General features: G+C 52.9%; 1 protein-coding gene across 1 annotated transcript in view; it reads left to right on the top strand.

Annotated features, from left to right (window-relative positions):
* The window catches only part of mmp14a (matrix metallopeptidase 14a (membrane-inserted)), a 34,117-nt gene extending 12,516 nt beyond the window's left edge, over positions 1–21,601 (top strand). Inside the window, exons 2-10 of the mRNA XM_088915570.1 lie at positions 1,817–1,965; positions 2,950–3,072; positions 3,681–3,988; positions 4,911–5,072; positions 5,825–6,006; positions 6,626–6,764; positions 7,092–7,242; positions 15,244–15,359; positions 18,846–21,601. Of these exons, the coding sequence (XP_088771696.1) occupies positions 1,817–1,965; positions 2,950–3,072; positions 3,681–3,988; positions 4,911–5,072; positions 5,825–6,006; positions 6,626–6,764; positions 7,092–7,242; positions 15,244–15,359; positions 18,846–19,189 (1,674 nt within the window). The 3' untranslated portion in view covers positions 19,190–21,601. The remainder of the gene's footprint in view (positions 1–1,816; positions 1,966–2,949; positions 3,073–3,680; positions 3,989–4,910; positions 5,073–5,824; positions 6,007–6,625; positions 6,765–7,091; positions 7,243–15,243; positions 15,360–18,845) is intronic.
* Positions 21,602–22,711: the final 1,110 nt, after the last annotated feature.

Here is a 22,711-nt window from a genome sequence, read left to right as displayed (position 1 = left end):
TGTGTGTGTGTGTGTGTGTGTGTGTATATATGTACTGTGTGTCCAGTAAGAGTCTGTACAGGTGTGTGTGTGTGTGTATACTGTGTGTCCAGTAAGAGTAACACAAGTGACACATCAGTCCTGTATCTGTTCTTTTATTGTAAATATGAATATGTTGCACTGTTTCGCAGGTAGAGGCACTGTTATTATTCTAGGAATGAAACTCTTCTGAATAGTAAATGCTGGTTTTGGTCCAAAGTCACTTACCCAGTCTGTGTAAACAGACGCCCACACACACTGCTTGCACGGCTGTTAATGTTTCACTCACTGATTGGGTAGAGCCCTGTTTCTCTGGGAAACCTCTCCAGTCAAGGGTGACATGTTGTGTATGTCTGCTCATACTGTTTGTGTTAACCCCTCTCTCTCAGTGCAGTGTTAATGTACTGGAGTGTCCAGTCAGTGTGTCTGTATGAACCCCTCTCTCTCAGTGCAGTGTTAATGTACTGGAGTGTCCAGTCAGTGTGTCTGTATGAACCCCTCTCTCTCAGTGCAGTGTTAATGTACTGGAGTGTCCAGTCAGTGTGTCTGTATGAACCCCTCTCTCTCAGTGCAGTGTTAATGTACTGGAGTGTCCAGTCAGTGTGTCTGTATGAACCCCTCTCTCTCAGTGCAGTGTTAATGTACTGGAGTGTCCAGTCAGTGTGTCTGTATGAACCCCTCTCTCTCAGTGCAGTGTTAATGTACTGGAGTGTTCAGTCAGTCAGTGTGTCTGCATGAACCCCTCTCTCTCAGTGCAGTGTTAATGTACTGGAGTGTCCAGTCAGTGTGTCTGTATGAACCCCTCTCTCTCAGTGCAGTGTTAATGTACTGGAGTGTCCAGTCAGTCAGTGTGTCTGTATGAACCCCTCTCTCTCAGTGCAGTGTTAATGTACTGGAGTGTCCAGTCAGTGTGTCTGTATGAACCCCTCTCTCTCAGTGCAGTGTTAATGTACTGGAGTGTCCAGTCAGTGTGTCTGTATGAACCCCTCTCTCTCAGTGCAGTGTTAATGTACTGGAGTGTCCAGTCAGTCAGTGTGTCTGTATGAACCCCTCTCTCTCAGTGCAGTGTTAATGTACTGGAGTGTCCAGTCAGTGTGTCTGTATGAACCCCTCTCTCTCAGTGCAGTGTTAATGTACTGGGGTGTCCAGTCAGTGTGTCTGTATGAACCCCTCTCTCTCAGTGCAGTGTTAATGTACTGGAGTGTCCAGTCAGTCAGTGTGTCTGTATGAACCCCTCTCTCTCAGTGCTGTGTTAATGTACTGGAGTGTCCAGTCAGTCAGTGTGTCTGTATGAACCCCTCTCTCTCAGTGCAGTGTTAATGTACTGGAGTGTCCAGTCAGTCAGTGTGTCTGTATGAACCCCTCTCTCTCGGTGCAGTGTTCATGTACTGGAGTGTCCAGTCAGTGTGTCTGTATGAACCCCTCTCTCTCAGTGCAGTGTTCATGTACTGGAGTGTCCAGTCAGTCAGTGTGTCTGTATGAACCCCTCTCTCTCAGTGCAGTGTTAATGTACTGGAGTGTCCAGTCAGTGTGTCTGTATGAACCCCTCTCTCTCAGTGCAGTGTTAATGTACTGGAGTGTCCAGTCAGTCAGTGTGTCTGTATGAACCCCTCTCTCTCAGTGCAGTGTTAATGTACTGGAGTGTCCAGTCAGTGTGTCTGTATGAACCCCTCTCTCTCAGTGCAGTGTTCATGTACTGGAGTGTCCAGTCAGTCAGTGTGTCTGTATGAACCCCTCTCTCTCAGTGCAGTGTGTTTCTCTGTCAGTTGGTGAGGACCTGTCTCTCTCTCTGTGCCAGGCCTGGCTTCAGCAGTATGGGTATCTGCCCCCTGGTGACCTGCGCACGCACATGGTTCGCTCCCCCAAGTCCATGTCCGCCGCCATCTCCGCCATGCAGAGGTTCTACGGGCTGCCTGTCACCGGGGTCCTGGACGAGGCGACACTGAGGTCAGCACTCCAGTAATCCTGCCGCCTCCCTGGCCTGAGCCCCTGGGTGATCATCTGTGTGTCTGTCTGGACCGGAGGGGTGTGGCAGTGTGTCTGTGGGTGTGTGTCACTGTGTGTGTCTGCCAGTGTGTCAGTGTGTCTGTCAGTGTGTGTCACTGTGTGTGTCTGTCAGCTTGTCAGTGTGTCTGTCAGTGTGTGTCACGGTGTGTGTCACTGTGTGTGTCTGTCAGCTTGTCAGTGTGTCTGTCAGTGTGTGTCACTGTGTGTGTCTGCCAGTGTGCCAGTGTGTCTGTCAGTGTGTGTCACTGTGTGTGTCTGTCAGTGTGTCAGTGTGTCTGTCAGTGTGTGTCACTGTGTGTCTGTCAGCTTGTCAGTGTGTCTGTCAGTGTGTGTCACTGTGTGTGTCTGTCAGTGTGTCTGTCGGTGTGTGTCACTGTGTGTGTCTGTCAGTGTGTGTCACTGTGTGTGTCTGTCAGCTTGTCAGTGTGTCTGTCAGTGTGTGTCACTGTGTGTGTCTGTCAGTCTGTCAGTGTGTCAGTGTGTCAGTGTGTCTGTCAGTGTGTGTCACTGTGTGTGTCTGTCAGCTTGTCAGTGTGTCTGTCAGTGTGTGTCTGTCAGTGTGTCAGTGTGTCTGTCAGTGTGTGTCACTGTGTGTGTCTGTCAGTGTGCCAGTGTGTCTGTCAGTGTGTGTCACTGTGTGTCTGTCAGTGTGCCAGTGTGTCTGTCAGTGTGTGTCACTGTGTGTGTCTGTCAGTGTGCCAGTGTGTCTGTCAGTGTGTGTCACTGTGTGTGTCTGCCAGTGTGTCAGTGAGTCAGAGGGTGTGTTGCAGTGTCAGCGTGTGTGTCAGCTTGTCAGTGTGTCTAAGTGTACCCATGTCAGTGTGTGTATCAGCATATCAGTGTGTGTAAGTGTCGGTGTGTGTGTCAGCGCATCAGCGTGTGTGTCAGTGTCAGCGTCATTAAGGGGGTGTCTGTGGTTGCCAGGGCGATGGAGCGACCCCGCTGTGGCGTTCCTGACAAATTCGGCTCCGAGCTGAAAAGCAACCTGAGGAGGAAACGTTTTGCCATTCAGGGGCTGAAGTGGGAGAAGAACGAGATCACCTACTGGTGAGTATCCCTGGAGTAGCAGAGGAGTAACCGAGGAGTAACAATTGAGTTGTACAATAGTAACTGTGAAGTATTTAAGGAGTATCTGGAGAGTAGTAGAAGAGTAGTTACTGCTGAGTAGTTCAGGAGTAACTGTGCAGTACTAGAGGAGTAGCTGCTGTGGAGTAGTAGAGGAGTAACGGTGCAGTAGCAGAGTGGTAGTTGCTGCAGAGCAGTAGAAGAGTAACGGTGCAGTAGTTGCTGCGGAGTAGTAGAGGAGTAACGATGCAGTAGTAGAGCAGTAGTTGCTGTGGCGTAGTAGAGGAGTAACTGTGCAGCAGCAGAGCGGTAGTTGCGGTGGAGTAGCAGAGGAGTAACTGTGCAGCAGCAGAGCGGTAGTTGCGGTGGAGTAGCAGAGGAGTAACGGCGCAGCAGCAGAGCGGTAGTTGCGGTGGAGTAGCAGAGGAGTAACGCTGCAGCAGCAGAGCGGTAGTTGCGGTGGAGTAGCAGAGGAGTAACGCTGCAGCAGCAGAGCGGTAGTACCCGTCTGGAGCCTGCAGATGAGCCGGAGAGTCTCTGCCGGACGAGGCGCCGGCCAGCAGCCCCTGAGTGACGCCGCTGTCCCCCAGTATCCAGAACTACACCCCGAAGGTGGGCGAGTACGAGACGCAGGAGGCCATCCGCCAGGCCTTCAAGGTGTGGGAGAGCGTGACGCCCCTGCGCTTCCGGGAGATCCCCTACCACCTGGTCCGCGACAAGGTGGAGAAGTTCGCCGACATCATGCTCTTCTTCGCCGACGGCTTCCACGGCGACAGCACGCCCTTCGACGGCGAGGGCGGCTTCCTGGCCCACGCGTACTTCCCCGGGCCGGGCATAGGGGGCGACACCCACTTCGACTCCGCTGAGCCCTGGACCATCGGGAACAGAGACCTGCATGGTCAGACCCTGCACCTGTCTGTCTGTACTCCCCTGTCTGTCTGTCGGTACTCCCCTGTCTGTCTGTCTGTACTCCCCTGTCTGTCTGTGCTGACCTGTCTGTCTGTACTCCCCTGTCTGTCTGTGCTCACCTGTCTGTATCTGCTCACTTGTCTATCTGTACTCACCTGTCGGTCTGTACTCACCTGTCGATCTGTCGGTACTCCCCTGTCTGTCTGTGCTCACCTGTCTGTATCTGCCCCCCTGTCTGTCTGTATCTGGTCACTTGTCTATCTGTACTCACTTGTCTATCTGTACTCACCTGTCTGTCTGTACTCACCTGTCGGTCTGTATCTGCTCACCCGTCGGTCTGTCTGTACTCCCCTGTCTGTCGGTACTCCCCTGTCTGTCTGTGCTGACCTGTCTGTATCTGCTCACTTGTCTATCTGTACTCACTTGTCTATCTGTACTCACCTGTCGGTCTGTATCTGCTCACCCGTCGGTCTGTCTGTACTCCCCTGTCTGTCGGTACTCCCCTGTCTGTCTGTGCTGACCTGTCTGTATCTGCTCACTTGTCTATCTGTACTCACCTGTCAGTCTGTCTGTACTCACCTGTCGGTCTCTATCTGCTCACCTGTCGGTCTGTCTGTACTCACCTGTCGGTCTGTCTGTACTCACCTGTCGGTCTGTCTCTGCTCACCTGTCGGTCTGTCGGTACTCACCTGTCGGTCTGTATCTGCTCACCTGTCGGTCTGTCTGTACTCACCTGTCGGTCTGTCTCTGCTCACCTGTCGGTCTGTCGGTACTCACCTGTCGGTCTGTATCTGCTCACCTGTCGGTCTGTCTGTACTCACCTGTCGGTCTGTCTCTGCTCACCTGTCGGTCTGTCTGTACTCACCTGTCTGTTTTTCCTGACCTGTCTGTACGGACCTGACTGTCTCCAGGTAATGACGTGTTCCTGGTGGCCGTGCACGAGCTGGGTCATGCCCTGGGTCTGGAACACTCCAATGACCCGTCTGCCATCATGGCACCATTCTACCAGTGGATGGACACTGAGAACTTCGTCCTGCCAGATGACGATCGTGAAGGAATCCAGCAACTGTACGGTAAGAGAGTATGAACCCCTCTCTCTGTACTGGAGTGTCCAGTCAGTGTGTCTGTATGAACCCCTCTCTCTCAGTGCAGTGTTAATGTACTGGAGTGTCCAGTCAGTGTGTCTGTATGAACCCCTCTCTCTCAGTGCAGTGTTAATGTACTGGAGTGTCCAGTCAGTCAGTGTGTCTGTATGAACCCCTCTCTCTCAGTGCAGTGTTAATGTACTGGAGTGTCCAGTCAGTCAGTGTGTCTGTATGAACCCCTCTCTCTCAGTGCAGTGTTAATGTACTGGAGTGTCCAGTCAGTGTGTCTGTATGAACCCCTCTCTCTCAGTGCAGTGTTAATGTACTGGAGTGTCCAGTCAGTGTGTCTGTATGAACCCCTCTCTCTCAGTGCAGTGTTAATGTACTGGAGTGTCCAGTCAGTGTGTCTGTATTAACCCCTCTCTCTCATTAATGTACTAGAGTGTCCAGTCAGTGTGTCTGTATTAACCCCTCTCTCTCAGTGCAGTGTTAATGTACTGGAGTGTCCAGTCAGTGTGTCTGTATGAACCCCTCTCTCTCAGTGCAGTGTTAATGTACTGGAGTGTCCAGTCAGTCAGTGTGTCTGTATGAACCCCTCTCTCTCAGTGCAGTGTTAATGTACTGGAGTGTCCAGTCAGTCAGTGTGTCTGTATGAACCCCTCTCTCTCAGTGCAGTGTTAATGTACTGGAGTGTCCAGTCAGTCAGTGTGTCTGTATTAACCCCTCTCTCTCTGGTTCAGGCAGTTCCCATGGTCCACCCAGAATTCCAGTGACCCCCCCACCCCCCAGGGTCACGCCACGCCCCCCTAAGACCCCAGGAAGTCCTGGAAAGCCCCCAGCAGGTCCGCCATACGGCCCCAACATCTGTGAAGGTCACTTCGACACCATCGCCATCCTGCGAGGGGAGATGTTCGTCTTCAAGGTACAGCCTGACCCAGCCCCAGCAACGGACACACTGCAGTCCGAATAGGATCAGCACTGTCCTGAGCACGGCTCACACACAATCCCTTACAAGATTTCTTTCAACTCACAAGACCGTGAAGCTCAATTAATTTGTGGCATAAGTAAAGTTCAGTAAAATTACGATAATGTGGACGAAAGCACAGTGAGATCATGGTAAAAGTCACCCTGCCCCAAGGACAAGGCACAGTGTCTGTATGAACCCCTCTCTCTCAGTGCAGTGTTAATGTACTGGAGTGTCCAGTCAGTCAGTGTGTCTGTATGAACCCCTCTCTCTCAGTGCAGTGTTAATGTACTGGAGTGTCCAGTCAGTGTGTCTGTATGAACCCCTCTCTCTCAGTGCAGTGTTAATGTACTGGAGCGTCCAGTCAGTCAGTGTGTCTGTATGAACCCCTCTCTCTCAGTGCAGTGTTAATGTACTGGAGTGTCCAGTCAGTCAGTGTGTCTGTATGAACCCCTCTCTCTCAGTGCAGTGTTAATGTACTGGAGCGTCCAGTCAGTCAGTGTGTCTGTATGAACCCCTCTCTCTCAGTGCAGTGTTAATGTACTGTGTGTCTGTATGAACCCCTCTCTCTCTGCAGGAGAAGTGGTTCTGGCGTGTCCGTGATAACCGGGTGATGGAGGGATACCCCTTGCCAATTGGACACTTCTGGAGGGGGCTCCCTAGTTCCATTAACTCTGCCTATGAAAGAAAAGATGGGAAATTTGTCTTCTTCAAGGGTGAGTCCCTCCCTATTCTTTTTGTGTCTTCATAGTATTACATAGTATACATAGTATTCTTTTAGACTCTATAATTTCAATGTATTCAATGTAACTTCAATGTATATCTTTTTCAGCATTAACCCCTCTCTCTCAGTGCAGTGTTAATGTACTGGAGTGTCCAGTCAGTGTGTCTGTATGAACCCCTCTCTCTCAGTGCAGTGTTAATGTACTGGAGTGTCCAGTCAGTGTGTCTGTATGAACCCCTCTCTCTCAGTGCAGTGTTAATGTACTGGAGTGTCCAGTCAGTCAGTGTGTCTGTATGAACCCCTCTGTCCTTCTGTGCAGGAGACAGGCACTGGGTGTTTGGGGAGGCCAGTCTTCAGCCTGGGTATCCCAAGCCTCTAAAGGAGCTGGGCTCAGGCTTGCCCAAGGACCGCATCGATGCTGCTCTCTTCTGGATGCCCAATGGAAAGACATACTTCTTCAGGGGCAGCAAGTAAGTGTTATCTGTCTGTGTGATTGTCCAGCCCAGAGCCTGGGTCTGTCTGTCTCTCTGTGTGATTGCCCAGCCCAGAGCCTGGGTCTGTCTGTCTGTGTGATTGTCCAGCCCAGAGCCTGGGTCTGTCTGTCTGTGTGATTGTCCAGCCCAGAGCCTGGGTCTGTCTGTCTCTCTGTGTGATTGCCCAGCCCAGAGCCTGGGTCTGTCTGTCTGTGTGATTGTCCAGCCCAGAGCCTGGGTCTGTCTGTCTGTGTGATTGTCCAGCCCAGAGCCTGGGTCTGTCTGTCTCTCGGTGTGATTGCCCAGCCCAGAGCCTGGGTCTGTCTGTCTGTCTGTGTGATTGTCCAGCCCATAGCCTGGGTCTGTCTATCTCTCTGTGTGATTGTCCAGCCCAGAGCCTGGGTCTGTCTGTCTGTGTGATTGTCCAGCCCAGAGCCTGGGTCTGTCTGTCTCTCTGTGTGATTGCCCAGCCCAGAGCCTGGGTCTGTCTGTCTGTGTGATTGTCCAGCCCAGAGCCTGGGTCTGTCTGTCTCTCTGTATGATTGTCCAGCCCAGAGCCTGGGTCTGTCTGTCTCTCTGTATGATTGTCCAGCCCAGAGCCTGGGTCTGTCTATCTCTCTGTGTGATTGTCCAGCCCATAGCCTGGGTCTGTCTATCTCTCTGTGTGATTGTCCAGCCCAGAGCCTGGGTCTGTCTCTCTGTGTGATTGTCCAGCCCAGAGCCTGGGTCTGTCTGTCTCTCGGTGTGATTGTCCAGCCCAGAGCCTGGGTCTGTCTGTCTGTCTGTGTGATTGTCCAGCCCAGAGCCTGGGTCTGTCTCTCTGTGTGATTGTCCAGCCCAGAGCCTGGGTCTGTCTGTCTCTCGGTGTGATTGCCCAGCCCAGAGCCTGGGTCTGTCTGTCTGTATGATTGTCCAGCCCAGAGCCTTGGTCTGTCTGTCTCTCTGTATGATTGTCCAGCCCAGAGCCTGGGTCTGTCTATCTCTCTGTATGATTGTCCAGCCCAGAGCCTGGGTCTGTCTGTCTCTCGGTGTGATTGCCCAGCCCAGAGCCTGGGTCTGTCTGTCTGTATGATTGTCCAGCCCAGAGCCTTGGTCTGTCTGTCTCTCTGTATGATTGTCCAGCCCAGAGCCTGGGTCTGTCTGTCTCTCTGTATGATTGTCCAGCCCAGAGCCTGGGTCTGTCTGTCTGTGTGATTGTCCAGCCCAGAGCCTGGGTCTGTCTGTCTGTCTGTGTGATTGTCCAGCCCAGAGCCTGAGTCTGTCTGTCTCTCTGTATGATTGTCCAGCTCAGAGCCTGGGTCTGTCTGTCTCTCTGTATGATTGTCCAGCCCAGAGCCTGGGTCTGTCTATCTCTCTGTGTGATTGTCCAGCCCAGAGCCTGGGTCTGTCTCTCTGTGTGATTGTCCAGCCCAGAGCCTGGGTCTGTCTGTCTCTCGGTGTGATTGCCCAGCCCAGAGCCTGGGTCTGTCTGTCTGTGTGATTGTCCAGCCCAGAGCCTGGGTCTGTCTGTCTCTCTGTATGATTGTCCAGCCCAGAGCCTGGGTCTGTCTCTCTGTGTGATTGTCCAGCCCAGAGCCTGGGTCTGTCTGTCTCTCGGTGTGATTGCCCAGCCCAGAGCCTGGGTCTGTCTGTCTGTGTGATTGCCCAGCCCAGAGCCTGGGTCTGTCTGTCTGTCTGTGTGATTGTCCAGCCCAGAGCCTGGGTCTGTCTGTCTGTCTGTGTGATTGCCCAGCCCAGAGCCTGGGTCTGTCTGTCTCTCTGTATGATTGTCCAGCCCAGAGCCTGGGTCTGTCTGTCTCTCGGTGTGATTGCCCAGCCCAGAGCCTGGGTCTGTCTGTCTCTCTGTGTGATTGTCCAGCCCAGAGCCTGGGTCTGTCTGTCTCTCTGTGTGATTGTCCAGCCCAGAGCCTGGGTCTGTCTGTCTCTCGGTGTGATTGTCCAGCCCAGAGCCTGGGTCTGTCTGTCTCTCGGTGTGATTGCCCAGCCCAGAGCCTGGGTCTGTCTGTCTCTCGGTGTGATTGCCCAGCCCAGAGCCTGGGTCTGTCTGTCTCTCTGTGTGATTGCCCAGCCCAGAGCCTGGGTCTGTCTGTCTGTGTGATTGTCCAGCCCAGAGCCTGGGTCTGTCTGTCTCTCGGTGTGATTGCCCAGCCCAGAGCCTGGGTCTGTCTGTCTCTCGGTGTGATTGCCCAGCCCAGAGCCTGGGTCTGTCTGTCTGTGTGATTGCCCAGCCCAGAGCCTGGGTCTGTCTGTCTCTCTGTGTGATTGCCCAGCCCAGAGCCTGGGTCTGTCTGTCTGTGTGATTATCCAGCCCAGAGCCTGGGTCTGTCTGTCTGTGTGATTGCCCAGCCCAGAGCCTGGGTCTGTCTGTCTCTCTGTGTGATTGCCCAGCCCAGAGCCTGGGTCTGTCTGTCTGTGTGATTGCCCAGCCCAGAGCCTGGGTCTGTCTGTCTCTCTGTGTGATTGCCCAGCCCAGAGCCTGGGTCTGTCTGTCTGTGTGATTGCCCAGCCCAGAGCCTGGGTCTGTCTGTCTCTCTGTGTGATTGCCCAGCCCAGAGCCTGGGTCTGTCTCTCTGTGTGATTGCTCAGCCCAGAGCCTGGGTCTGTCTGTCTCTCTGTGTGATTGCCCAGCCCAGAGCCTGGGTCTGTCTCTCTGTGTGATTGCTCAGCCCAGAGCCTGGGTCTGTCTGTCTCTCTGTGTGATTACCCACAGCCCCAGAGTCTCTGTCAGGCTCTCCTCCTCTCTCCTTTCCTTCGACCTGCAAGGGCTGTAATTATAGTGGCACTGACGCCTCTCTGTCTGCGAGAGAGGGAGACAGGGAGGGAGACAATAACAGAGTATAATCATCACCTGGGGCTGTTTAGACGAGTCTCGAGTCCCCCACAGACTCAGGGACAGAGAAAGGGGCAGGGACAGTCTGCAGTAGAGGCTGGGGTGAGAGAGGAGCGACACTAAGACACAGTACAGTACTGAACCATATCCCAGCAAACAGGCACAGCAGTCAGTGTGTCTCTCCTGCTGTGTCTCTCAGTGTGTCTCTCCTGCTGTGTCTCAGTCAGTGAGTCTCTCAGTGAGTCTCTCAGTGTGTCTCTCCTGCGGTGTCTCAGTCAGTGAGTCTCTCAGTGAGTCTCTCAGTGAGTCTCTCAGTGTGTCTCTCCTGCTGTGTCCCAGTCAGTGAGTCTCTCAGTGAGTCTCTCAGTGAGTCTCTCAGTGTGTCTCTCCTGCTGTGTCTCAGTCAGTGAGTCTCTCAGTGTGTCTCTCCTGCTGTGTCTCAGTCAGTGAGTCTCTCAGTGAGTCTCTCGTGCTGTGTCTCAGTCAGTGAGTATCTCAGCGTGTCTCTCCTGCTGTGTCCCAGTCAGCGTGTCTCTCCTGCTGTGTCCCAGTCAGTGAGTCTCTCAGTGAGTCTCTCAGTGAGTCTCTCAATGTCTCTCCTGCTGTGTCTCAGTCAGTGAGTCTCTCAGTGAGTCTCTCCTGCTGTGTCTCAGTCAGTGAGTCTCTCAGTGAATCTCTCCTGCGGTGTCTCAGTCAGTGAGTCTCTCAGTGAGTCTTTCCTGCTGTGTCTCAGTCAGTGAGTCTCTCAGTGTGTCTCTCCTGCTGTGTCTCAGTCAGTGAGTCTCTCAGTGTGTCTCTCCTGCTGTGTCCCAGTCAGTGTGTCTCTCCTGTTGTGTCTCAGTCAGTGAGTCTCTCAGTGTGTCTCTCCTGCTGTGTCTCAGTCAGTGAGTCTCTCAGTGAATCTCTCCTGCTGTGTCTCAGTCAGTGAGTCTCTCAGTATGTCTCTCCTGCTGTGTCTCAGTCAGTGAGTCTCTCAGTGTGTCTCTCCTGCTGTGTCTCAGTCAGTGAGTCTCTCCTGCTGTGTCTCAGTCAGTGAGTCTCTCAGTGTGTCTCTCCTGCTGTGTCTTAGTCAGTGAGTCTCTCAGTGAGTCTCTCCTGCGGTGTCTCTCAGTGAGTCTCTCCTGCGGTGTATCAGTCAGTGAGTCTCTCAGTGAGTCTCTCCTGCGGTGTCTCTCAGTGAGTCTCTCCTGCTGTGTCCCAGTCAGTGAGTCTCTCAGTGAGTCTCTCAATGTTTCTCCTGCTGTGTCTCAGTCAGTGAGTCTCTCAGTGAGTCTCTCCTGCTGTGTCTCAGTCAGTGAGTCTCTCAGTGAATCTCTCCTGCGGTGTCTCAGTCAGTGAGTCTCTCAGTGAGTCTTTCCTGCTGTGTCTCAGTCAGTGAGTCTCTCAGTGTGTCTCTCCTGCTGTGTCCCAGTCAGTGTGTCTCTCCTGTTGTGTCTCAGTCAGTGAGTCTCTCAGTGTGTCTCTCCTGCTGTGTCTCAGTCAGTGAGTCTCTCAGTGAGTCTGTCCTGCTGTGTCCCAGTCAGTGAGTCTCTCGTGCTGTGTCTCAGTCAGTGAGTATCTCAGTGTGTCTCTCCTGCTGTGTCTCTCAGTGTGTCTCTCCTGCTGTGTCTCAGTCAGTGAGTCTCTCAGTGTGTCTCTCCTGCGGTGTCTCAGTCAGTGAGTCTCTCAGTGAGTCTCTCAGTGAGTCTCTCCTGCTGTGTCCCAGTCAGTGAGTCTCTCAGTGAGTCTCTCAGTGTGTCTCTCCTGCTGTGTCTCAGTCAGTGAGTCTCTCAGTGTGTCTCTCCTGCTGTGTCTCAGTCAGTGAGTCTCTCAGTGAGTCTCTCGTGCTGTGTCTCAGTCAGTGAGTATCTCAGCGTGTCTCTCCTGCTGTGTCCCAGTCAGCGTGTCTCTCCTGCTGTGTCCCAGTCAGTGAGTCTCTCAGTGAGTCTCTCAGTGAGTCTCTCAATGTCTCTCCTGCTGTGTCTCAGTCAGTGAGTCTCTCAGTGAATCTCTCCTGCTGTGTCTCAGTCAGTGAGTCTCTCAGTGTGTCTCTCCTGCTGTGTCTCAGTCAGTGAGTCTCTCAGTGTGTCTCTCCTGCTGTGTCCCAGTCAGTGTGTCTCTCCTGCTGTGTCTCAGTCAGTGAGTCTCTCAGTGTGTCTCTCCTGCTGTGTCTCAGTCAGTGAGTCTCTCAGTGAATCTCTCCTGCTGTGTCTCAGTCAGTGAGTCTCTCAGTATGTCTCTCCTGCTGTGTCTCAGTCAGTGAGTCTCTCAGTGTGTCTCTCCTGCTGTGTCTCAGTCAGTGAGTCTCTCCTGCTGTGTCTCAGTCAGTGAGTCTCTCAGTGTGTCTCTCCTGCTGTGTCTTAGTCAGTGAGTCTCTCAGTGAGTCTCTCCTGCGGTGTCTCTCAGTGAGTCTCTCCTGCGGTGTCTCTCAGTGAGTCTCTCCTGCGGTGTATCAGTCAGTGAGTCTCTCAGTGAGTCTCTCCTGCGGTGTCTCTCAGTGAGTCTCTCCTGCTGTGTCCCAGTCAGTGAGTCTCTCAGTGAGTCTCTCAATGTTTCTCCTGCTGTGTCTCAGTCAGTGAGTCTCTCAGTGAGTCTCTCCTGCTGTGTCTCAGTCAGTGAGTCTCTCAGTGAATCTCTCCTGCGGTGTCTCAGTCAGTGAGTCTCTCAGTGAGTCTTTCCTGCTGTGTCTCAGTCAGTGAGTCTCTCAGTGTGTCTCTCCTGCTGTGTCCCAGTCAGTGTGTCTCTCCTGTTGTGTCTCAGTCAGTGAGTCTCTCAGTGTGTCTCTCCTGCTGTGTCTCAGTCAGTGAGTCTCTCAGTGAGTCTGTCCTGCTGTGTCCCAGTCAGTGAGTCTCTCGTGCTGTGTCTCAGTCAGTGAGTATCTCAGTGTGTCTCTCCTGCTGTGTCTCTCAGTGTGTCTCTCCTGCTGTGTCTCAGTCAGTGAGTCTCTCAGTGTGTCTCTCCTGCGGTGTCTCAGTCAGTGAGTCTCTCAGTGAGTCTCTCAGTGAGTCTCTCCTGCTGTGTCCCAGTCAGTGAGTCTCTCAGTGAGTCTCTCAGTGTGTCTCTCCTGCTGTGTCTCAGTCAGTGAGTCTCTCAGTGTGTCTCTCCTGCTGTGTCTCAGTCAGTGAGTCTCTCAGTGAGTCTCTCGTGCTGTGTCTCAGTCAGTGAGTATCTCAGCGTGTCTCTCCTGCTGTGTCCCAGTCAGCGTGTCTCTCCTGCTGTGTCCCAGTCAGTGAGTCTCTCAGTGAGTCTCTCAGTGAGTCTCTCAATGTCTCTCCTGCTGTGTCTCAGTCAGTGAGTCTCTCAGTGAATCTCTCCTGCTGTGTCTCAGTCAGTGAGTCTCTCAGTGTGTCTCTCCTGCTGTGTCTCAGTCAGTGAGTCTCTCAGTGTGTCTCTCCTGCTGTGTCCCAGTCAGTGTGTCTCTCCTGCTGTGTCTCAGTCAGTGAGTCTCTCAGTGTGTCTCTCCTGCTGTGTCTCAGTCAGTGAGTCTCTCAGTATGTCTCTCCTGCTGTGTCTCAGTCAGTGAGTCTCTCAGTGTGTCTCTCCTGCTGTGTCTCAGTCAGTGAGTCTCTCCTGCTGTGTCTCAGTCAGTGAGTCTCTCAGTGTGTCTCTCCTGCTGTGTCTTAGTCAGTGAGTCTCTCAGTGAGTCTCTCCTGCGGTGTCTCTCAGTGAGTCTCTCCTGCGGTGTCTCTCAGTGAGTCTCTCCTGCGGTGTATCAGTCAGTGAGTCTCTCAGTGAGTCTCTCCTGCGGTGTCTCTCAGTGAGTCTCTCCTGCTGTGTCCCAGTCAGTGAGTCTCTCAGTGAGTCTCTCAATGTTTCTCCTGCTGTGTCTCAGTCAGTGAGTCTCTCAGTGAGTCTCTCCTGCTGTGTCTCAGTCAGTGAGTCTCTCAGTGAATCTCTCCTGCGGTGTCTCAGCCAGTGAGTCTCTCAGTGAGTCTTTCCTGCTGTGTCTCAGTCAGTGAGTCTCTCAGTGTGTCTCTCCTGCTGTGTCCCAGTCAGTGTGTCTCTCCTGTTGTGTCTCAGTCAGTGAGTCTCTCAGTGTGTCTCTCCTGCTGTGTCTCAGTCAGTGAGTCTCTCAGTGAGTCTGTCCTGCTGTGTCCCAGTCAGTGAGTCTCTCGTGCTGTGTCTCAGTCAGTGAGTATCTCAGTGTGTCTCTCCTGCTGTGTCCCAGTCAGCGTGTCTCTCCTGCTGTGTCCCAGTCAGTGAGTCTCTCAGTGAGTCTCTCAATGTCTCTCCTGCTGTGTCTCAGTCAGTGAGTCTCTCAGTGTGTCTCTCCTGCTGTGTCTCAGTCAGTGAGTCTCTCAGTGTGTCTCTCCTGCTGTGTCTCAGTCAGTGTGTCTCTCAGTGTGTCTCTCCTGCTGTGTCCCAGTCAGTGTGTCTCTCCTGCTGTGTCTCAGTCAGTGTGTCTCTCAGTGTGTCTCTCCTGCTGTGTCTCAGTCAGTGAGTCCCTCAGTGTGTCTCTCCTGCTGTGTCCCAGTCAGTGAGTCTCTCCTGCTGTGTCTCAGTCAGTGAGTCTCAGTCAGTGAGTCTCTCAGTGAGTCACTCCTGCTGTGTCTCAGTCAGTGAGTCTCTCAGTGAGTCTCTCCTGCTGTGTCTCAGTCAGTGTCTCTCCTGCGGTGTCTCAGTCAGTGAGTCTCTCAGTGAGTCTCTCCTGCTGTGTCTCAGTCAGTGAGTCTCTCAGTGAATCTCCTGCGGTGTCTCAGCCAGTGAGTCTCAGTCAGTGAGTCTCTCAGTGTGTCTCTCCTGCTGTGTCCCAGTCAGTGAGTCTCTCAGTGAGTCTCTCCTGCTGTGTCTCAGTCAGTGAGTCTCTCAGTGAGTCACTCCTGCTGTGTCTCAGTCAGTGAGTCTCTCAGTGAGTCTCTCCTGCTGTGTCTCAGTCAGTGAGTCTCAGTCAGTGAGTCTCTCAGTGAGTCTCTCCTGCTGTGTCTCAGTCAGTGAGTCTCTCAGTGAGTCTCTCCTGCTGTGTCTCAGTCAGTGAGTCTCTCAGTGTGTCTCTCCTGCTGTGTCTCAGTCAGTGAGTCTCTCAGTGTGTCTCTCCTGCTGTGTCCCAGTCAGTGTGTCTCTCCTGCTGTGTCTCAGTCAGTGAGTCTCTTCTGGTCTCCGAGACAGCGCAGTGCAGATGAGACACGCCCTGCGCAGGCAGGCACACTCAGACAGGCAGTAACAGTGTGTGCCCTGTCCTTGTCTTCCAGATATTACCGCTTCAATGAGGAGATGAGGACGGTCGATGCCGACTACCCCAAACCCATCAGCGTGTGGGAGGGGGTCCCCGATGCTCCTCGCGCTGCCTTCATGGGCAAGGATGGAGGTACAGTGGAGCCTGACAGCCTACCTGTCTGTCTCACTACCTGTCTTCATCTCAGGTTCACACGCAGCCTGTCTGTCTCACTACCTGTCTTCCTCTCAGATTCACACTCTGCCTGTCTGTCTCACTACCTGTCTTCCTCTCAGTCTCACACACTACCTGTCTGTCTCACTACCTGTCTTCATCTCAGGTTTACACGCTGCCTGTCTGTCTCACTACCTGTCTTCCTCTCAGATTCACACTCTGCCTGTCTGTCTCACTACCTGTCTTCCTCTCAGTCTCACACACTGCCTTTCTGTCTCACTACCTGTGTTCCTCTCAGTGCTGTGTTAATGTACTGGAGTGTCCAGTCAGTGTGTCTGTATGAACCCCTCTCTCTCAGTGCAGTGTTAATGTACTGGAGTGTCCAGTCAGTGTGTCTGTATGAACCCCTCTCTCTCAGTGCAGTGTTAATGTACTGGAGTGTCCAGTCAGTGTGTCTGTATGAACCCCTCTCTCTCAGTGCAGTGTTAATGTACTGGAGTGTCCAGTCAGTCAGTGTGTCTGTATGAACCCCTCTCTCAGTGCAGTGTTAATGTACTGGAGTGTCCAGTCAGTGTGTCTGTATGAACCCCTCTCTCTCAGTGCAGTGTTAATGTATTGGAGTGTCCAGTCAGTGTGTCTGTATGAACCCCTCTCTCTCAGTGCAGTGTTAATGTACTGGAGTGTCCAGTCAGTCAGTGTGTCTGTATGAACCCCTCTCTCTCAGTGCAGTGTTAATGTACTGGAGTGTCCAGTCAGTCAGTGTGTCTGTATGAACCCCTCTCTCTCAGTGCAGTGTTAATGTACTGGAGTGTCCAGTCAGTCAGTGTGTCTGTATGAACCCCTCTCTCTCAGTGCAGTGTTAATGTACTGGAGTGTCCAGTCAGTGTGTCTGTATGAACCCCTCTCTCTCAGTGCAGTGTTAATGTACTGGAGTGTCCAGTCAGTCAGTGTGTCTGTATGAACCCCTCTCTCTCAGTGCAGTGTTAATGTACTGGAGTGTCCAGTCAGTCAGTGTGTCTGTATGAACCCCTCTCTCTCAGTGCAGTGTTAATGTACTGGAGTGTCCAGTCAGTGTGTCTGTATGAACCCCTCTCTCTCAGTGCAGTGTTAATGTACTGGAGTGTCCAGTCAGTGTGTCTGTATGAACCCCTCTCTCTCAGTGCAGTGTTAATGTACTGGAGTGTCCAGTCAGTCAGTGTGTCTGTATGAACCCCTCTCTCTCAGTGCAGTGTTAATGTACTGGAGTGTCCAGTCAGTGTGTCTGTATGAACCCCTCTCTCTCAGTGCAGTGTTAATGTACTGGAGTGTCCAGTCAGTGTGTCTGTATGAACCCCTCTCTCTCAGTGCAGTGTTAATGTACTGGAGTGTCCAGTCAGTCAGTGTGTCTGTATGAACCCCTCTCTCTCAGTGCAGTGTTAATGTACTGGAGTGTCCAGTCAGTCAGTGTGTCTGTATGAACCCCTCTCTCTCAGTGCAGTGTTAATGTACTGGAGTGTCCAGTCAGTCAGTGTGTCTGTATGAACCCCTCTCTCTCAGTGCAGTGTTAATGTACTGGAGTGTCCAGTCAGTCAGTGTGTCTGTATGAACCCCTCTCTCTCAGTGCAGTGTTAATGTACTGGAGTGTCCAGTCAGTCAGTGTGTCTGTATGAACCCCTCTCTCTCAGTGCAGTGTTAATGTACTGGAGTGTCCAGTCAGTGTGTCTGTATGAACCCCTCTCTCTCAGTGCAGTGTTAATGTACTGGAGTGTCCAGTCAGTGTGTCTGTATGAACCCCTCTCTCTCAGTGCAGTGTTAATGTACTGGAGTGTCCAGTCAGTCAGTGTGTCTGTATGAACCCCTCTCTCTCAGTGCAGTGTTAATGTACTGGAGTGTCCAGTCAGTCAGTGTGTCTGTATGAACCCCTCTCTCTCAGTGCAGTGTTAATGTACTGGAGTGTCCAGTCAGTCAGTGTGTCTGTATGAACCCCTCTCTCTCAGTGCAGTGTTAATGTACTGGAGTGTCCAGTCAGTCAGTGTGTCTGTATGAACCCCTCTCTCTCAGTGCAGTGTTAATGTACTGGAGTGTCCAGTCAGTCAGTGTGTCTGTATGAACCCCTCTCTCTCAGTGCAGTGTTAATGTACTGGAGTGTCCAGTCAGTGTGTCTGTATGAACCCCTCTCTCTCAGTGCAGTGTTAATGTACTGGAGTGTCCAGTCAGTGTGTCTGTATGAACCCCTCTCTCTCAGTGCAGTGTTAATGTACTGGAGTGTCCAGTCAGTCAGTGTGTCTGTATGAACCCCTCTCTCTCAGTGCAGTGTTAATGTACTGGAGTGTCCAGTCAGTCAGTGTGTCTGTATGAACCCCTCTCTCTCAGTGCAGTGTTAATGTACTGGAGTGTCCAGTCAGTCAGTGTGTCTGTATGAACCCCTCTCTCTCAGTGCAGTGTTAATGTACTGGAGTGTCCAGTCAGTCAGTGTGTCTGTATGAACCCCTCTCTCTCAGTGCAGTGTTAATGTACTGCAGTGTCCAGTCAGTCAGTGTGTCTGTATGAACCCCTCTCTCTCAGTGCAGTGTTAATGTACTGGAGTGTCCAGTCAGTGTGTCTGTATGAACCCCTCTCTCTCAGTGCAGTGTTAATGTACTGGAGTGTCCAGTCAGTGTGTCTGTATGAACCCCTCTCTCTCAGTGCAGTGTTAATGTACTGGAGTGTCCAGTCAGTCAGTGTGTCTGTATGAACCCCTCTTTCTCAGTGCAGTGTTAATGTACTGGAGTGTCCAGTCAGTCAGTGTGTCTGTATGAACCCCTCTCTCTCAGTGCAGTGTTAATGTACTGGAGTGTCCAGTCAGTCAGTGTGTCTGTATTAACCCCTCTCTCTCAGTGCAGTGTTAATGTACTGGAGTGTCCAGTCAGTCAGTGTGTCTGTATGAACCCCTCTCTCTCAGTGCAGTGTTAATGTACTGGAGTGTCCAGTCAGTCAGTGTGTCTGTATGAACCCCTCTCTCTCAGTGCAGTGTTAATGTACTGGAGTGTCCAGTCAGTCAGTGTGTCTGTATGAACCCCTCTCTCTCAGTGCAGTGTTAATGTACTGGAGTGTCCAGTCAGTCAGTGTGTCTGTATGAACCCCTCTCTCTCAGTGCAGTGTTAATGTACTGGAGTGTCCAGTCAGTGTGTCTGTATGAACCCCTCTCTCTCAGTGCAGTGTTAATGTACTGGAGTGTCCAGTCAGTCAGTGTGTCTGTATGAACCCCTCTCTCTCAGTGCAGTGTTAATGTACTGGAGTGTCCAGTCAGTGTGTCTGTATGAACCCCTCTCTCTCAGTGCAGTGTTAATGTACTGGAGTGTCCAGTCAGTCAGTGTGTCTGTATGAACCCCTCTCTCTCAGTGCAGTGTTAATGTACTGGAGTGTCCAGTCAGTCAGTGTGTCTGTATGAACCCTCTCTCTCTCTCTCTCTCTCTCTCTCTCTCTCTCTCTCTCTCTCTCTGTCAGCCTTCACCTATTTCTACAAGGGGAACCGTTACTGGAAGTTTAACAACCAGCAGCTGAAGGTGGAGCCGGGGTACCCCAAGTCGGTGCTGCAGGACTGGATGGGCTGCGAGGGCGTGGGGGAGCCCGAGGAGCCTCCGCGCCGGGGGACGGACGACACCGAGGTCGTCATCATCGAAGTGGACGAGGGCGGCGCGGGGGGCGGGCTGAGCGCGGCGGCCGTGGTGGTGCCGGTGGTGCTGCTGCTGTGCGTCATCGCGGCGCTGGGGGCCGTGCTGTTCTTCCGGCGCTACGGCACACCGCGCCGGCTGCTGTACTGCCAGAGGTCGCTGCTGGACAAGGTGTAGAGGGCGGGGGGTGTGGCGCCGGCTGTACGCCTGGGGAGGAGGAGGGGGCGGCGGCGGAGCAGGATGGGAGTGTGCTGGCGGCCGGTGGGCGGGGCACTGCTGGGTGGGCGGGGCATGAGCCGGAGGGGCGGGGCACACAATGGGTGGGCGTGGGATGTGCTGGAGGGGTGGGGCTTATGTTATGTGGGTGGTGCTTGCGCTGGGTGGGTGTGGTCTATTCTGGGTGGGCGGGGCTCACGTCTCAGTCACTCTCGCACGGAGACACACCCCCTCATAGCAAGCCAACCCCTGTCTCCCTCCCTCACGCCCTCCTCTCTCCCCCTGCCGCCCCTGCGGACACGACGCCCAGCTGGATTGCTGTTTGTTTATCGGTCTCTCCTTGTATCATACAGTGTCCTTGGTCTGTGTGTTATTTCTCTATAGTTATTTTTGAATTTTGATTCATTCCAAATTCAATTCCAAGATTCAGGCTTCAAAGAAGTCGCCAGCCCTTACGTTTGCTTCCGAAGGGAACTCCGTAGCCCTGTCCCGGGGCTTAGTACAGACACGGAAGAGTCGATCGCATCGCCACACAGTCCTGGACAGACACAGTGCGGTGCACTACAGTAGTGCACAGGTACAGGACAATACAGTACTGTAGCACTGTACAAAGCAGTGCACTACAGTAGTGCACAGGTACAGGACAATACAGTACAGTAACACTGTACAAAGCAGTGCACTACAGTAGTGCACAGGTACAGGACAATACAGTACTGTAGCACTGTACAAAGCAGTGCACTACAGTAGTGCACAGGCACACGTAGTTCATCAGTGTTCCGGTGTAGTGCAATACATGTACAGTACAATACAGATCGAATGTAGTGCACTACAATAGTGTGCAGATACAGTAGAAATGCAGTGCAGTGCTCTGTAGTAATGTATGGGCACAGTGCACTGCAGTGTCACATAGGTACAGTGCAGTGCGAACAGTAGTGTTCAGGTACAGTGCACTGTGGTACAGTAGGGTACACATACAGTGCAGTGCGCTACAGTAGTGTACAGATACTGTGGAGTGTTGCAGAGCTTCAGTGCAGTAACGTACAGTGCAGTACAGACATGGAGTGGTGTATTTCAGTACTGCAGAGCTGCAGTATTGTCTGCTGTAGTAGTGCAGTGTAGTACACTACAATACAGATAAATTGAGTTACAGTGCATTACAACACATTGTGCAGTTATACAGTGGTCAGATACAGCAATAGAGTGCAGTACAGTACTATAGTGCAATGTGGTCCGATTTAGTAATACAGTACTATAGTGCAGTGTATTCAGATATAGTCATACAGTGCAGTACTATAGTGCAGTGTGTTCAGATATAGTCATACAGTGCAGTAGAGTAGAGAGGTCCAGTACAGAGTAATTCAGCGCAGTAGAGTAGAGAGGTCCAGTACAGTGTGGAAATCCAGAGTAACAGCGCAGTAGAGTAGAGAGGTCCAGAGTAACAGATCAGTAGAGTAGAGAGGTCCAGAGTAACAGCGCAGTACAGTAGAGAGCTCCAGAGTAACAGCGCAGTAGAGTAGAGAGGTCCAGAGTACTTCAGCGCACGTGTGTTGTTCTGTACTGAGCCAGAGAAGGTGGGGTGACAGTATCACTGGGGGCAGACTACAGGCCACTGCACTCTGCGGCACTTGTGCAAGGCCCTACTCCTACTGCTCCACACAGCACAGCGGAGGTCAGAGGTCACAGCAACACACAGCAGGGTGCTGGTCGACACCAGAGCGCCCTCTCTGGTGCAGCCCAGACACTGCACCCCCCCCCCACCGTCCGCGCTGTCGACGACAGCCCAGCAAGCAGCTCCGGCGCCACCATCAGCGCACCCCGCCTCACCCCGAAATCCCCATCTCCCCCCCCCGTGCGCAGGACAGACCCGCGCCGCCCATCAGCGAGAGCCAAGCTTCGTCCTCCGTGTCTCGAACTTGAACTCCTCCTCCTCTCCTCAGATCCCGGTTCTTGATGATATTATTATTGTTGTCGTTACTCCTGGCGTGTTGTCTTGTGTGAAGTTGTCACGGCGTGACCTGCTGGTCAGGTAGAGAGTGTGACACGAAGTCCAAACTCTTCGCTGGTTTTTAGTTGTCCAACATTCCAGTTTTTTTACTTGGGGGGGGGGGGGTCTTTTCTTGGGGGTGGGATTTGGGGGGGAGGAGGGGGGGGGAGGGGGCTGTATGTAGTATTGCTTGTTTTGTTTTTTTAAAATTTTCCAGATATATTAAAAATTTCACAAATATATTAAAAACGAATAAATGTTTTTTTTAAAAAAAACATCCGCTGGTTTGCTGTTCTTGCTATGATCTTGTCTTGTCTTCGTCGGCAAATGAATCCAATGGAATGATATTATTGATAATAACGATGAAAATAAAAACATTCAGAACGAGACTGCGAGTACGGGCCTGTGTGTGTGTTTATTCCTCTTGAGAGTTTCACTATCTCATCCGGGAACAGCAGCAGGGTGGAGAGCCTGTACCCGACCAGCAGGCTGCAGAGTCTGTACCCGACCATCCAGCTGCAGAGCCTGTACCCGACCAGCAGGCTGCAGAGCCTGTACCCGACCAGCAGGCTGCAGAGTCTGTACCCAACCAGCAGGCTGCAGAGCCTGTACCCGACCATCCAGCTGCACAGTCTGTACCTGACCAGCAGGCTGCAGAGTCTATACCCGACCAGCAGGCTGCAGAGCCTGTACCCGACCATCCAGCTGCAGAGCCTGTACCCGACCATCCAGCTGCACAGTCTGTACCTGACCATCCAGCTGCACAGTCTGTACCTGACCAGCAGGCTGCAGAGTCTATACCCGACCAGCAGGCTGCAGAGCCTGTACCCGACCAGCAGGCTGCAGAGTCTGTACCCGACCATCCAGCTGCAGAGCCTGTACCCGACCATCCAGCTGCACAGTCTGTACCTGACCAGCAGGCTGCAGAGTCTATACCCGACCAGCAGGCTGCAGAGCCTGTACCCGACCATCCAGCTGCAGAGCCTGTACCCGACCATCCAGCTGCACAGTCTGTACCTGACCAGCAGGCTGCAGAGTCTGTACCCGACCAGCAGGCTGCAGAGCCTGTACCCGACCATCCAGCTGCAGAGTCTGTACCCGACCAGCAGGCTGCAGAGCCTGTACCCGACCAGCAGGCTGCAGAGTCTGTACCCAACCAGCAGGCTGCAGAGCCTGTACCCGACCATCCAGCTGCAGAGTCTGTACCCGACCAGCAGGCTGCAGAGTCTGTACCCGACCAGCAGGCTGCAGAGCCTGTACCCGACCATCCAGCTGCAGAGTCTGTACCTGACCAGCAGGCTGCAGAGTCTGTACCCGACCAGCAGGCTGCAGAGCCTGTACCCGACCATCCAGCTGCAGAGTCTGTACCTGACCAGCAGGCTGCAGAGCCTGTACCCGACCAGCAGGCTGCAGAGTCTGTACCCGACCATCCAGATGCAGAGCCTGTACCCGACCAGCAGGCTGCAGAGTCTGTACCCGACCATCCAGCTGCAGAGTCT

The sequence above is a fragment of the Atractosteus spatula genome, chromosome 5 (genome assembly GCF_055471065.1).
Source record: "Atractosteus spatula isolate fAtrSpa1 chromosome 5, fAtrSpa1.hap1, whole genome shotgun sequence".
NCBI lineage: Eukaryota > Metazoa > Chordata > Actinopteri > Semionotiformes > Lepisosteidae > Atractosteus > Atractosteus spatula.
This window is presented reverse-complemented; position numbering and strand designations above follow the sequence as displayed.